The sequence below is a fragment of the Amblyraja radiata genome, chromosome 2 (assembly GCF_010909765.2).
Source record: "Amblyraja radiata isolate CabotCenter1 chromosome 2, sAmbRad1.1.pri, whole genome shotgun sequence".
In the NCBI taxonomy this organism is placed as follows: Eukaryota; Metazoa; Chordata; class Chondrichthyes; order Rajiformes; family Rajidae; genus Amblyraja; species Amblyraja radiata.
The window spans coordinates 102,354,548-102,369,904 of NC_045957.1; the positions used below are offsets into that span (position 1 = coordinate 102,354,548).

The 15,357-nt window shown below is 44.0% G+C and overlaps 1 protein-coding gene across 9 annotated transcripts in view; it reads right to left on the minus strand.

Annotated features, from left to right (window-relative positions):
• The window catches only part of akap9 (A-kinase anchoring protein 9), a 198,149-nt gene extending 187,339 nt beyond the window's left edge, over positions 1 to 10,810 (minus strand). For all 9 annotated transcript variants that reach the window (XM_033012551.1, XM_033012504.1, XM_033012544.1 and 6 more), the window contains exon 1: positions 10,692 to 10,810. In XM_033012551.1, the coding sequence (XP_032868442.1) occupies positions 10,692 to 10,739 (48 nt within the window). In that variant the 5' untranslated portion in view covers positions 10,740 to 10,810. The remainder of the gene's footprint in view (positions 1 to 10,691) is intronic.
• Between the last annotated feature and the right edge of the window lie 4,547 nt (positions 10,811 to 15,357).

Consider the following 15,357-nt stretch of genomic DNA (forward strand, 5'->3'; position numbering starts at 1 on the left):
CCAAAGCCTCCACATCCTTCCTGTAATTATGGCATTTAATACTCATTATGCAACAATTTAGTTTAGTTTAGAGATACAGCATGGAAACAGGCCCTTCGGCCCACCGGGTCCACGCCGACCAGCGATCTCCGCACACTAACACTATCCTACACCCACTAGGGACAATTTTTACATTTACCAAGCCAATTAATCTACAAACCTGTACGTCTTTGGAGTGTGGGTGGAAACCGAAGATCTCAGAGAAAACCCACGCAGATCACGGGGAGAACGCACAAAATGTACAGACAGCACCCGTAGTCAGGATCGAACCCAGGTCTCCGGCGCTGCATTCGCTGTAAGGCAGCAACTCTACCGCTGCGCCACCACAACCACCTGGTAGAACTGCTGCCTCACAGCACAGAGACCCGGGTTCCATCCAAATCTCAGGTGATGTCTGTGTAGTGTTTGCACATTCTCCCTCTGACCACGTGGGTTTCCTCCAGATGCTCTAGTTTTAATCTCACATCCCAAAGACGTATGGGTTGTAGGTTAACTGGTCTCTGTAAATCTCCCCAAATGTGTAGGGAGAGGATGCAAAAGTGGTGTAACATAGAACTAGAGGAAACGGGACAGTCAGCCTGGACTCAGTGAGCCGAAGGGTCTGATTCCATGCTGTATCTCTAAACTAAACCATTAACTAAATAACCTATACCCCAAAATGACACATTTACACGTTGTTACACGTGTGGATCCATAAAAGCCCTTGTTGTATAATCTATTCTGTAATATTTATAGTAACAAGATATTTGTTGTGTAACATTTATGTACAAATAAAAGAGGCAATTGGATTTTAGGATTTTGTGAAGAATTTGCTTTAATATGCATCATAACCCTCCGAGAAATTAAGATAAAAGGTTTAAGGAGGTTGGAATGCCATAGTTAAACAATATTTGCCATTTTCAGCGCCATCTGTAAATAAAGCTCTTTTTTTTACACTATTCACAATTTACTGCAGTCTCTATAAATACAAAAAGAGACACTGAAGATAAGGGAATAGTTGTATGGACTTGACATGCATATCAAATTAGACATCCATGAGGTACTGTGCACTCACAGTAAAAGTGTATTCCATCTCAAACTATAAACTCATGACTACTTTAACAGAACCATTAAAACCAAGAGGACAACCTTGGTCAATGACAAGTGAAAAAGAGAATGCCAGGAGCAACATACCTACAAAATATGGTGCCAACCGGGTTGCATTAAATAGAATTAAAAGAAGTCTAATAAAAGCAGCAGCACACTATTGACAAAGCTAGACAATTAAAGGTTAATTGTCCATCACCAGTTGTGACGATGCTTGAACCTCAGTCCGGCCACATCTCGCCATGAACGGAAGTAGAAAATTAAATAACTAACAGGTAGAGAGAGTTCAAGTACATTCTCACCTTCAAAGATGACAGACTATCATGTGAATAAGACGGCACTTATCATCATCATACTGTGCCAGAAGTTCAAATGAATAATCCATCTCTGCCTCCTCCAAAAACTGGCTTTCAGCTGATTCACTCCATGATGGCAAGGAAAAGCTGAGCCAACTAAATATAGGGAAAGCTTTTAGGTCAGACATCGACCTGGCTGCAATACCGACGACTATTGCCCAAAGACTGGGTGCTTCTCAATCCAAGATATTTCAGCACAGTTAAAGCGAAAATGAAGAAAGGTTGCTCAAATCTAATTGGTCATAGAGTCATACAGCGTAGAAACCGGTTCAACTTGCTCACATCTAGGGACAAGTTACACTTTTAACAAGTGTACAAACCCAAGCTTATTAACCTACAAACATGTACTCTCTGGAGTGTGGGAGGAAATTGAAGATCTCTGAGAAAACCCATGCAGTCACGGGGAGAACATACTCCGTACAGACAGCAACCATAGTCAGGATCGAACCCGGGTCTCTGGCACTGCAAGCGCTGTCAGGCAGCAACTCTACCGCTGAGCCACCGTGCTGCCCCACTTGTCGAGGTTAAAATCCCTCTGCAGGTCTCCATTCAGCTTTCCATCTGATCTATATTCTGCTGTGGCCTTAGATAACCTTCCTCTCTATCCACATCACCAACAATATTTGCGTTATCTGCAAACTTATTAACTCTGTCTGCTACATTCACATCCAAGTTATTAATGGATATCACAAACAAAGGTTGTTTGAGTTCCTCAATAGTAATCCAGGCACAAACATTTTGATGTGCTTCAGCGAAGGGCTTTCCTTCATAAGATCTGAAGTGAATATGCTCCAAGGCTGTACAGTGTTCAATCCAAAATTGCAGCTGCCCAGACAATGAAGCTGCCAGGCTCTGCATGCAGAAAGATCCCAACACAATTCATCTTGCTACGGATACGATTTTTAAGTCGCATTGATGTCATATGCTACAGTCACCGAACACTTTGGTCCAAACTGTCCTCACCAACCATCAAGAACCTATCTTTACAAATATCACTTTATCTGTATTGATCCACAACATCCACCCAAACAAAAGTAAACCCAAGCTATCCAGTCCCTCCCACAGCTGCCCATTTTACAAACTGATCAATATCATATTGTAGCCTATGACTATCCTCCTTACTATTAGCCGTCAATTTAAATGCCAGACAACTATATGTGGGGAATCTAAGCAACACGAATAATACTCCACTCGCCCCTTGATAATCTGTGCCTTTACTTACACTGAACATCCAACTTTATTCTGAATGTAGACACAAAACACTGCACAAGCTGTTGTGTGGAACAAAATATAAACAGTTGGGAAGAAATGAGTGGATCAGAGTGCATAGAAACATAGAAACACAGAAAATAGGTGCATCAGTGAAGGGAATGGAACGGTTGACATTTCAGGACGAGACCCTGCATCCGTATTACAGAAGAGAGGTATGGAATATTGCTGTACCACCTTCGATATTGAATCAAAATCATTTAATTCCCCGACTGCAATAATACCTTCATCACAAGGACTGAAGTAGTTCAAGCAGATGCACTGCTTCCCAAAGAAATACCAAAAAGTTAGTTTGATCCACAAAGCCGTAGAAATAGAAAAATAGAAATAAGCCACTCAGAGCCTCATTCTTACTCTGCCATTCATTAAGAACATGATTTTTTTTTAACCTCTATCCCTCATTCCTGCACAAACTCAATAATCCCTTGATACCCATTCATGAAAGACAAAAAACTGACAACTCTGCCGGTTATTTCTGCAGACAGGGGAAATTAAGGTGGCAATATTTATGCTACACTGTTGCAGTAAAGGAATTTGAATGTTAACATTCAGATTAAACCATTCCTATGATCCTTGATCAACTGCCATTACAGCACACTTCACAATATTCACTCCAGAACCAAAATAGAGCATTTTAATAACAAGGTGAACTCACATCCGCATCACTATCTCCTCACACACGCAAAATCACAGTGTACAAATAACTGAAGCATATCTTGGCTTAATATCAACTGGTGAGAATTTGGATGAACTCCAAATGTTATCAGTTTGCACAGAACAGGTTATTCCATGGTGCAAATCTGCATCGCATGGCTGGAAAACAAGATTAAAAAATACTCCTTCAAATTACTCAAATTGTCATTTCCCAAATTGAAATGACCAACATAAGGCACACAACAAAGAATATAAAATACTCCCTCAAATTACTCAAATTGTAATTTCTCAAATTAAAATGGCTCAAAATAAGGCACACAACAAAGAATATCATTTAGTACATACAATGCCCTCCATAATGTTTGGGACAAAGACCCATCATTTATTTATTTGCCTCTGTACTGCACAATTTGAGATTTGTAATAGGAAAAAAAAAAATCACATGTGGTTAAATAATAATAATAATATCTTTTATTGTCATTGCACGTCAGTGCAACGAGATTTAGTATGCAGTTTCCAACCGATGTAAAAGAAGAGTAAAATAAATAAATAAGCTGTGTGACGTGGCCATCCGAGGGAGACAGTCCAGGGGGGGGGGGGGGCACTCAGCAGGGCCGGTTCAGAGCCGCTATAGCTCTGGGAATAAAGCTGTTTCTGAGTCTGCAGGTTCGGGCGTAGAAGGCCTTGTAACGTCTGCCGGAGGGAAGTAGTTCGAACAGACCGTTACAGGGGTGTGATGAGTCTTTATGGATGCTGATGGCCTTCCTGAGGCACCGTGTGTGGTAGATGCCCTCCAAGGCTGGTAGCTCTGTCCCAATGATCCTCTGCGCTCTGTGGGCGACGCGCTGAAGAGCTCTCCTCTCCGCCTCCGTGCAGCTGAGATACCACACAGATGCCATACGTTAATATGCTCTCTGTGGTGCAGCGGTAGAACGTTGTTAGCAGCTGTTGGGGCAGACCAGTCTTTTTTAATGTCCTCAGGAAGAACAGTCGTTGCTGTGCCTTCTTGACCAGCGCAGCGGTGTTGGTGGACCATGTGAGGTCCTCTGAAATGTGAGTGCCCAGAAACTTAAAGCTGGACACTCTCTCCACACTTTCCCCGTAAATGGAGATTGGGGCGTATTCTCCATTATGGGACCTCCTGAAGTCAATAATCAGCTCCTTGGTCTTGGAGGTGTTTAGTGACAAGTTGTTACGTGTGCACCAGTCCGCCAGGTTCTGCACCTCCGCCCTGTATTTTGTTTCATCACCGTTGGTGATCAGCCCCATCACTGTTGTGTCGTCTGCAAACGTCACGATGGTGTTGGTGTCGAATGCAGGAACACAGTCGTGAGTGAAGAGGGAGTAGAGCATGGGGCTTAGTACACAGCCCTGTGGTGTGCCGGTGTTCAGGGTGATAGTGGGGGACAGGTGCGGGCCCAGTCTCACTGCCTGCGGTCGCTCCGTCAGAAAGTTCAGGATCCAATCGCATATCGGCGAGCCGAGGCCTAGCTGGTGGAGAGCTTGGCGGGGATGACCGTATTGAATGCAGAGCTATAGTCAATGAAGAGCATCCTCACGTACGTGCCCTGTCTGTCCAGGTGAGTCAGGACAGTGTGAAGAACCAGAGAGATGGCATCCTCTGTCGATCTATTTGCCCTGTATGCAAATTGGTGAGAGTCCAGTGAGGCAGGGATGCTGAATTTGATGTGGGAGAGGACCAGCCTTTCGAAGCACTTCATTGGGATTGGAGTTGGGGCAACCGGGCGGTAGTCGTTCAGGTTGGTGACTTTGGACTTTTTCGGCACCGGCACTATGGTGGCTGTTTTCAGGCACTTGGGGACCGTTGCCAGAGATAGAGACAGATTGAAGATTCTCGTGAATACCTCCGCCAGCTGTACAGCACAGTCCTTTAGTACCCTTCCCTGGACTCCATCCGGGCCTGCAGCCTTGCGTGGATTGATCCTACGCAGAGCGCACTGTACCTCCTGAGTGCTCAGTGTTAAGGCCTGTCCCTCCGCCATGGCCGGGGTTATTCCACTCCTGGTGGTGTTGCCAGTTTCGAAGCGGGCAAAGAAGGTGTTTAATTCGTTGGCCAGTGTGATATCACCGTGGGGGCAGGCGGGGCTGCTCTTGTAGTCAGTGATATCCCTGACACCCTGCCACATGCTTCTGATGTCCACGGTATTGAAGTGGTCTTCCACCCTTTGCCTGTGGATGTCTTTGCCCATTTTTATGCCTTTGTTCAGGTTCGACCTGGCCGCACTGTAGGCAGAAGTGTCCCTGGATTTAAATGCATTGTTGCGTGCCCTTAGCAGATCCTGAACCTCCTTGTTCATCCAGGGTTTCCGGTTTGGGAACATCTTTATTTGCTTGTCCACTGTGACAGTCTCCACACAGCAGTTGATGTAGGAGAGCACAGTGGATGTGTACTCCTCCAAGTCTACCTCTGTACCACTGGTTGCCTGTTGTGCAAACAGGTCCCAGTCGGTGCGATCAAAGCAGTCCTGGAGTTGTAGGGTGGCGTCCTCGGGCCATATTTTGACCGTCCTTATTGCAGGTTTGGTCTTGCGGATGAGGGGTTTGTATGCAGGCAGTAGAAACAATGAGAGGTGATCGGATTGTCCCAGGGATGGGCAGGGAGAGCTCTGTAAGCGTCCTTGATTCACATTGTCAGATTTTAATAAAAGCCATTTTTCTACATTTTGGTTTCACCATGTAGAAATGACAGCAGTATTTATACATAGTCCCCCCATTTCAGGGCACCATAATGTTTGGGACACAGCAATGTCATGTAAATGAAAGTAGTTATGTTTAGTATTTTGTTGCATATCCTTTGCATGCAATGACTGCTTGAAGTCCGCAATTCATGAACATCACCAGTTGCTGGGTGTCTTCTCTGGTGATGCTCTGCCAGGCCTCTATTACAGCCATCTTTAGCTTATGCTTGTTTTGGGGGCTAGTCCCATTCAGCTTTCTCTTCAGCATATAAAAGGCATGCTCAATTGGGTTCAGATTTTTTAGCTTTGAAAAACTCTGTTATTGGTTTAGCAGTAAGTTTGGGATCATTGTCTTGCTGTATAATGAACCACTGGCCAATGAGTTTTGAGGCATTTGTTTGAACTTGAGCAGATACGATGCGTCTATACACTTCATAATTAATTATGCTACTACCATCAGCAGTTGTATCATCAATGAAGTCAAGTGAACCAGTACCTTCAGCAGCCATACATGCCCAGGCCATAACACCCCCACCACAGTGTTTCACAGATGAGGTGGTATGATTTGGATCTTGGGCAGTTCCTTCTCCTCCATACTTTGCTTGCCATCACTCTGAAATAAGTTAATCTTTATCTCATCTGTCCATTAGACCTTTTTCCAGAACGGTGGTTGCTTTTAAGTACTTCTTGGCAAACTGTAACCTGGCCATCCTATTTTTGCAACTAACCAGTGGTATGCATCTTGCAGTGTAGCCTCCGTATTTCTGTTCATGAAATCTTCTGCGGACAGTGATTATTGACAAATCCACACCTGACTTTTGAAGAGTGTTTCTGATCTGTCGGACAGGTGTTTGGGGATTTTTGTTTACTATAGAGAGAATTCTTCTGTCATCAGCTGTGGAGGTCTTCCTTGGCCTACCAGTCCCTTTGCGATTAGTAAGCTCACCAGTGCTCTCTTTCTTCTTAATGACGTTCCAAACAGTTGATTTTGGTAAGCCTAAGGTTTGGCTGATGTCTCTAACAGTTTTATTCGTGTTTCTCAGACTCATAATGGCTTCTTTGACTTTCATTGGCACAACTTTGGTCCTCATGTTGATAAACAGCAATAAAAGTTTCCAAAGGTGATGGAAAGACTGGAGGAAAGACTAGGTGCCGAGAGCTCTCTTATACCTGCATTAAGGAGGCAATTAAACACACCTGCGCAATTACAAATACCCGTGAAGCCATGTGTCCCAAACATTATGGTGCCCTGAAATGGGGGGGGGGGGTACTATGTATAAACACAGCTGTAATTTCTGCATGGTGAAACCAAAATGTATACAAATGGCCTTTATCAAAATCTGACAACATGCACTTTAACGACATGTGATTTTTTTCTATTACAAATCTCCAATTGTGGAGTACAGAGGCAAACAAATAAAAGATGGGTCTTTGTCCAAAACATTAAGGAGGGCACTGTATTTTGTTATTCTTTATGTTGTGTTTCTCCCCTGCCTTTTATTTTTTCCTGTAATCATCCTACAATCTCTCGAGTTGTCTATATATTTATCTTACAAGTGACATAAAAGAATTTTAACAAATGGGAGCAGGAGAGCTATCCAGCTCTCTGAGCCTTTGGTATTTTTCAACTATATCCCTCAATCCCCTTAATGCTTATAAATCTAATCGCAGCCAAAAAATTCAAAAGATCACAGAAACTAGCCCCTTGGCCCCTCATCAACGCTGACCAAGATGACCATTTAAGATAGTTTCATTCACCCTTATTTGGCCAGTTTCCCTCTGAACCGCACCTATCTATGGACCTGTCCAAAAGTATTTTAGATGTACATGCCTCAACTGCTGCACCTGGCTGCTCGCTACATATAACCACACACCATCCTTGGGAAACAGTTGTCCTGAACACCTTCTTATCTTTCCACTCTCACCTGGAATCTATGTCTTCTATCTCTTGATTCTCTTACCTTGAAAAAAACTGTTTCACTACTATCCTCATTCTTCTCTTCTTTCTCTTTTTCTATTACAGCTTAAAGTTTAAAAAAAGAGAAGTTGTACACAAAATGTATTATGTTGCATATCATGATTAAGATGTATGTACAATGCTTTTAATTAAAAAAACTACATTCACCCTATCCCGCTCATCTCAAATTAATTCTGATCATCTCAGTCCTAAATAGCCAATTACTTATTCCCAAATTATACTACCCAATCATAAGAATCCTCAATCAGAGGGAACATCCCATTACCTGACCTGCCAAATCCTGAAACCAGTCTAATGAAATCTTAATTCTCCAAGGCAAGTACATTAGAAATCTGATAATGCAGCATGCTTGGGAATATGGCGTTGGACAGACTGATTTTCAGGACCACTGGATGGTATTTCAATTAAAACCTTAATCCAGTTTTAATTCACTATTTTTAAGTTGTTACTTAATGCTAAATATTTTTTCAGTAAACCCAACGAGTTTTTGCGGAGTACAGATATATCACCTTGAGCCAGATACCAAATCATTGGGAATACCCAATCATCAGCCAAGGATGAGGCTAGACATCTACACTTGACTTTCAATAACATTACCCACCATCTTGAGGCGGGATCACTTTGACGAGAAATTCAATCATCACAATGGCCACAAAAGCAGTTGAGACGTTAAATATCCTGTGGTGAGTGATTCAACATATAGAATTCAAAAGCCTTTCCACCACCTACAAGACAAGTCAGGAGTGTGATGGAATGCCCCCCACTTGCCTAGAAACTCCACATTATCCAGAACAGAACTTGATTGGCAACCCATCAGCCATCCTGCACATTCATTCCTTCCATGACAGGTGTATGTAGTGTGCACAATAGTACCTCCCAAACGCACATCCTTCACAGGCCAAGGGATTCAGATGCAAATTCATATTCTCATCCGTCCCTCAGGATCCATAATGGGTGATGCAGTGGTCGGTGGTGCAGAGGTAGAGCACCACCAGTGCATAATGGGTGGTGCAGAGGTAGAGCACCACCAGTGCATAATGGGTGGTGCAGAGGTAGAGCACCACCAGTGCATAATGGGTGGTGCAGAGGTAGAGCACCACCAGTGCATAATCGGTGGTGCATTGGTAGCGCTGCTACCTCACAGCGCCAGAGACCCGGATTTGATCCTGACTACAGGTGCTGTCTGAGTAGAGTTTGTACGTTCTCCTTGTGACTACATGTGTTTTCTTGTAGGTATTCCGGATTCCTCGCACATTCCAAAGACACGCAGGTTTGTAGGTATATGACTCAATTACTCCATTAGCTACAGCCTTGAGTGATTGCCAGATGTCCAATGACAGATTAAAAATAGTTCTCAGAGTATCATCCTGGGCTCGATTGCCCAGCCACCGTTTCATCAATCACTTTCCTCCATCATACAACTAAGAACTGCCTTACATCACCGTGGAGCACCATCATCATACAAACTATAGTAATTCAAGAAATCAGCCCACCACCTTGTCAAGAGAAAATAAAGTTAAGCAGCAAATGTCCATAAAAGTGACAGGTATATCTCAAAAACTAAAAAGTCGTAACCTTCCTTTATTTCTATGATATAAGATTATTTTAAAGCTATAACCCAGACATCATGGTTTTCAAATTGTCTGTTATCTTTTGCCTGCCAATCGTATAGGTGGATGTAGCGTTTTTTTCTTCCATAATAATTGCATTACAATTCATTAGTTTTGAAGTTGTATGGAACAGCAGGTGGATGCAAAACAATGTAGTTCAAATGAAGTTAAATTATGTTCACAAAGATATTGTTGTCACAAATCAAGTTCTGTCCAATCTGATCAATTAAGTTTTACTGTGATGCTACACACAAAGCTATATCAAAATGTGGATGATATTTAACACAATTCTATTCACACACAATTCCACAGCATGAAAATATGCTGATAATGAAACTAGTTGAGCAACTTTCCAAACAATTTCGGACAACTTCTTATTTTGACGAGTCTACTATACTAATTAGGGATATGAAACACTAAATCTAAATGTATGTAACATATTGTGCACAGATGTTTTTGGAACTCCTTGTTACACTCAAGTAGCTTTGTCTGCAGCACTCACAAGCTGTATTATCTTCCATGTACTTCCAGACGTTGAAAAGTATGTACGCCAACAGATTCGCAGTATTAAGAGCTGCCAATCCGGATAACAAAGCAATCTTGTTTTTAAAAGGCTGCATTTAAACAAATGCCCTGATTTTTGTTGTGCTTGTTTAACATTCACTGAGCGGTTAGTTCCATTTCGCCTTATGCCAAATGTCTTCTTTGTGTCCATTCTGCTTAACGCGTTGACTTCAACAACAGAACAAAGGCCTTGATCGTGATCTGCAATCACTTGTCATAGCATTTAAACAATAAAAGCACTGCAACATTAAAGGCCTGCGAGGCGCCCACAGCTCGCTGAAGCCTCTGCAGAGCCAGTGACAAAAGCTGGGGGAGAGTGGAGCGTCCCTGGGGGGGCCTGACCCGTCCCGTCCCGACCCGACCCGACCGGGCGGCGGCAACATGTGGACGGACGCCGGGCTGCCTGCACTTCCTCCCCGGCACGGCGGGATCTTACCTTGGCTTTGCCCGCTTCCAGCTTCTTCTGCCGCTCCTCGTCTTCCATGGCTGCCGACACACAAGGGGAGCTCAGTCAGTCAGTGACACGTTAGCAGCGCCCGCCCGCACTGCGCATGACAGCCCCCGCAGGTCAGATACACCACGGGGTCCTAGTGCCCGCCCGCCCGCTGTCCCGCTTACACCAGAGGACAGTGGCAGCCAGTGAAGCCGGGTAGACAGACAATAGGACACAAACAGCTGGAGTAACTCAGCGGGACAGGCAGCATCTTTAGAGAGGTGTCGTTTCATGCCGAGACACTTCTTCAGATTGTTCACCCATTCCTTCTCTCCAGAGATGCTGCCTGTCCCGCTGAGTTACTCCAGCTTTTATTGTGTCTCTCTTCGGTTTAAACCAGCATCTGCAGTTCCTTCCTGCAGATAATGGGACATCTGCCTCTATGAACTCGGGCATACAATATCAGAACAAAGAGGTTATAGCATGACACTATCAAATTGGCAGGCTGCAGCTGGAATACTGTGCGCACTTCTCGTCTCAAGGATGTGGAGAGAGTGCAGAGGAGCTGAGCCTCTCAGCCAGCGGGAGAGACTGGATAGGCTGGGCTAGTTTTTTTGAGTGGAGGAAGCTGAGGGGGGAATCTGATTGATAATACAAATTGGTAAGAAACTTTTGGTCTTTAACTACGAGTGCAGGGTTTGAAGTAAGGGATACGAGTTTTAGATTGATTTGAGGAGGATTTTTTCAGCCATATGAATCTGGAACTAACTACCCAAAGGGTCAGTAGTAGCAAATGCTCTCGCTATTTAAAAACATGTATCTATTTTGATGAGCACTTGAATTGCCATAACATAATAGATTATAGACCAGGATTAGTGTGAATATGTATTTGCTGGTTGGTACCAATTTGGTGGGCTGAATGGGCCTTTTCCTTGCTATATAACTCTATGACATTGGCAATGTGTGGCATTAAAAGATGTAAAGACAAGTATCATCAAATAAGATTTTTCAGGCCATTATGTTCTTTGAAAGGTGTGTCATCGATGTCTTACTCAACAGGTAGTGAGAGATTAGCAAAAGCAAGATGCTGAGGAGAAGCATAAGAGTCAGCAGTTCAAGTGGGACAAAGGATAAAGGAGAGTAGGAGAATATAATAGGATTGTTTCTAGTGATTTCAGAATGCTAAGTGCGTATATGCACGAAGGATTTCTACATTGACAAATATCACATTTTCTGATAGAATATATTTAATAGAATTATCCTTCAATGATATAACTATATTTTGCAGGTGTTACATTGCTGAAAATGTTATAATAGGAAGTAGTCAGCATTCCAGGAAATGTCTTCAGAAAGGTGTCCTTTCCCTGTAGCTGCTGCTGATATCTGTATTTCTTACATTTTCAGATTTCCAGCTTCAACAGTATCTTGTTTATATGTTTTAATTATACAACATTTAATTTGCAGTCATCAGCATCCAACAAGCAATATAAATGAAAAGGTTGATCATTTGTATGTAAATCAAAAGCAATCTCTAGACATAAAACAGCTCTGATCTAACCTGCAACACTAGCCACTCACACATTACTGAGTGAGTAATTAATGCTGGCAAGTTTTGCCTATTTTTTCAGTGAAACCTTACATTTTCCAAAAGTAAATTATCATATCAACTTTCAAATGTCCAGTGCTTTTAAATTGGGTAGCAATTATTTAAAAAATAACGTGCTTTAACAGATGTTCATTACATTTTTCTTTAATAATGTAACTCATTTTAGAAAAATAATATATTTGACAGACTATTTTCAATTCATAGTATCATTAAAATGCAAATGTTATTAGGTAGATAGGTAAGCCTTCCCACACACTTTCACTTTTTCAAAATATCCTTTCATCCTTCCTAGAACATTCACAGATTGTTTTCTGTGGAATTCTCTGCCTCAGAGTGGTGGAGGCCGGTTCTCTGGATACTTTCAAGAGAGAGCTAGATAGGGCTCTTAAAGATAGCGGAGTCAGGGGATATGGGGAGAAAGCAGGAACTGGGTACTGATTGGAGATGATCAGCCATGATCACATTGAATGGCGGTGTTGGCTCGAAGGGCCGAATGGCCTACTCCTGCACCTATTGTCTATTGCCTATTGTCTATTGATTTGAGGTTGTTTTATTTGGGACTATTCAACCATAGAATTAAAAACAATAATGAATTATAGTAATTTGCACATTAATTGTGGCCAAAGAGGTTCGCATTTGATTACGGATGCACCAACAGGAGGAAAACATTAACAACAACTGCTGTCTGTACAGCAAATCTAGCATAAAATAATGATTCGGAGAAGTGGAAGAAGATAAGATAGATTTCCAGGAGCTTTGCATAGTTCAGAATGATGGTGTGGAAGGTGGAATGCAGAATTAACATTATGGTAGGAAGCAGAGGGTGCTGGTGAAAAGTTGATTTTTTGACTAGATGTATGTGAGTCCTGTGCCTCAGAGATTGGTGCTGAACACATTGCTGATTGTCATCTGTATCAATGATTTAGTCGTAGAGTACGGAAGCCGGCATGGAAACAGGTTCTTCGACCCAACTCATTCAAAATGCCCCATCTAAGCTAGTTCCATTTGTCTGCTTTTGGCCCTTATCCCTCAAAACTTTGGATGGGAAAGTACAAGGCACTACAGGTGCACAACCTTTTATCCGAAGATCCAAATAACGAAAACCTCCGAATAGCGGACTTTTTTTCGGTCCTTGAAGAAAGGTCCTTGAAAACGTTCACTGAGGGCGGCCCGCAGAGGTGACAGCGGAACCACCGGTCGGTCCTCGAAGAAAGGGGAACTAAATCCCCATTCATAAAAGAGAAGGTGAGGGTATATTGCGCGGGAGGGTTAATAATTGACAATATGCTGCTGCCTGCCCGCTGAGTTAAAAAGTTCCCACGGTAGACTCACGATACACTGTACGATACACAGTGTATCGTGTGTCTTGCGTGGGAACTTTTTAACTCAGCGGGCAGGCAGCAGCAGATTGTCGCTCCCTTCAGTTTCACCCCACCTACACCCCTCTGCTTCCCGGCCATGTGTGTGACCCCTTCTCTCCCCTCTCCAGCTCCCCGCCCATTGCACCGGCGCGGGGGCTTTGCACTGTCTTCACGTCGGCAATGCCAGCAGGTCAGTGCCAGTCACCGGAGACGTCAGGACCAACGGGACACCGACCCCCAGGCCCACTGCAAGCACGGAGATCCCAGAGACCCACAGCCAGCAGCAGCCCAGCCCCGTTCCAACTCCAGAGGAAAACTGCAAACTGGCCGGAGACGTCAGGACCACCAGAAGCCGCTCCCCGATGGGCCACTACGGCGACAAGTGGCAGTTCGCCCACAGCCCGAGCTGTGCCCCCTCATCGGGACACCGACCCCCAGGCCCACTGCAAGCACGGAGATCCCAGATCAGCAACTCCAGCCCAGCCCCGCTCCAGCTCCAGAGGAACACGCTCCCCGTATGGGCAGAAGCTGATGGTGTGCAAGGTACGTCTTGTTCTTGGGGTCGCGCAGCTTGGGCTGTGGGCGAACTGCCACTTGTCGCCGTAGCGGCCCATCGGGGAGCGGATTCCTCTGGAGTTGGAGGGGGAGGGGGGTATTGTGCTGTTTGATCGCTCCCTACTATCCCAGGGACAGGGAGACAGGACGTTCACCGAGGGTGGCCCGCAGAGGTGACAGCGGAACCTCCAGTCGGTCCTCGAAGAAAGGGGAACTAAATCCCCATTCATAAAAGAGAAGGTGAGGGTACATTGCGCGGGAGAGTAGGAATCCCAAGACAAAGTTGAGTGAACGTTCACCGAGGGTGGCCTGCAGAGGTGACAGCGGAACCTCCGGTCGGTCCTGGAAGAAAGGGGAACTAAATCCCCTTCATAAAAGAGAAGTGGAGGGTATATTGCCCGGGAGGGTATATCGCCTACCTGGAAGAAACCGGACATTTTTTCCAGGATGTCGTCTGCACACCAAAGCTCACGTTTGGCACCAAACGCACGTCGCCTCTGCTGCACACGGATATAAGAGTGTGAAAATGTCGCCTTAAGCCGCCTAAGGGCATGTAGCCCCGCTAGGATGACATGAGTGCGAGAGGTGATTCAACGCTGCGGTCACATTTACAAATTCAGGAATTCATTCAACACACTGCATTTCATACAGACATTTATTCTGCAAGAAAAAACTACATTGAAGACTCAAACTCGCGACCGAGGAACTGCCGGGATCAAGGCGCAAACTCGCAAGCCGAGCACTCTACCACTGAGCCAGCCATTAAAATCTACGCTAAAATTTTTCCATTCCGAAGGCCGACAAATTCCGAATTACGAAAAGTGTCTGGTCCCAAGGCTATCGGATAAAAGGTTGTGCACCTGTATTAGTAAGTTTGCAGATGGCACTAAAATAGGTGGTATCATAGACAGTGATGATGGTTATTGAGAATTACCGCGGGGCAAGAGGGCCTAGGAATGACTAATAGAATTTAATTCAGAGAAGTGTGAGGAACTTATTCTTAGGTAGGTGTATAAAATCATGATGGAAATAAATAGACCAAATGTTGTGTGTCTTTTTCCTAGGGTAAAGTAATCAGAATTAGAGGGCATAGATTTAAGGTAAGAGAGAAAACATTTGATAGCAACCTAAAGGGCAACTTTTTCAC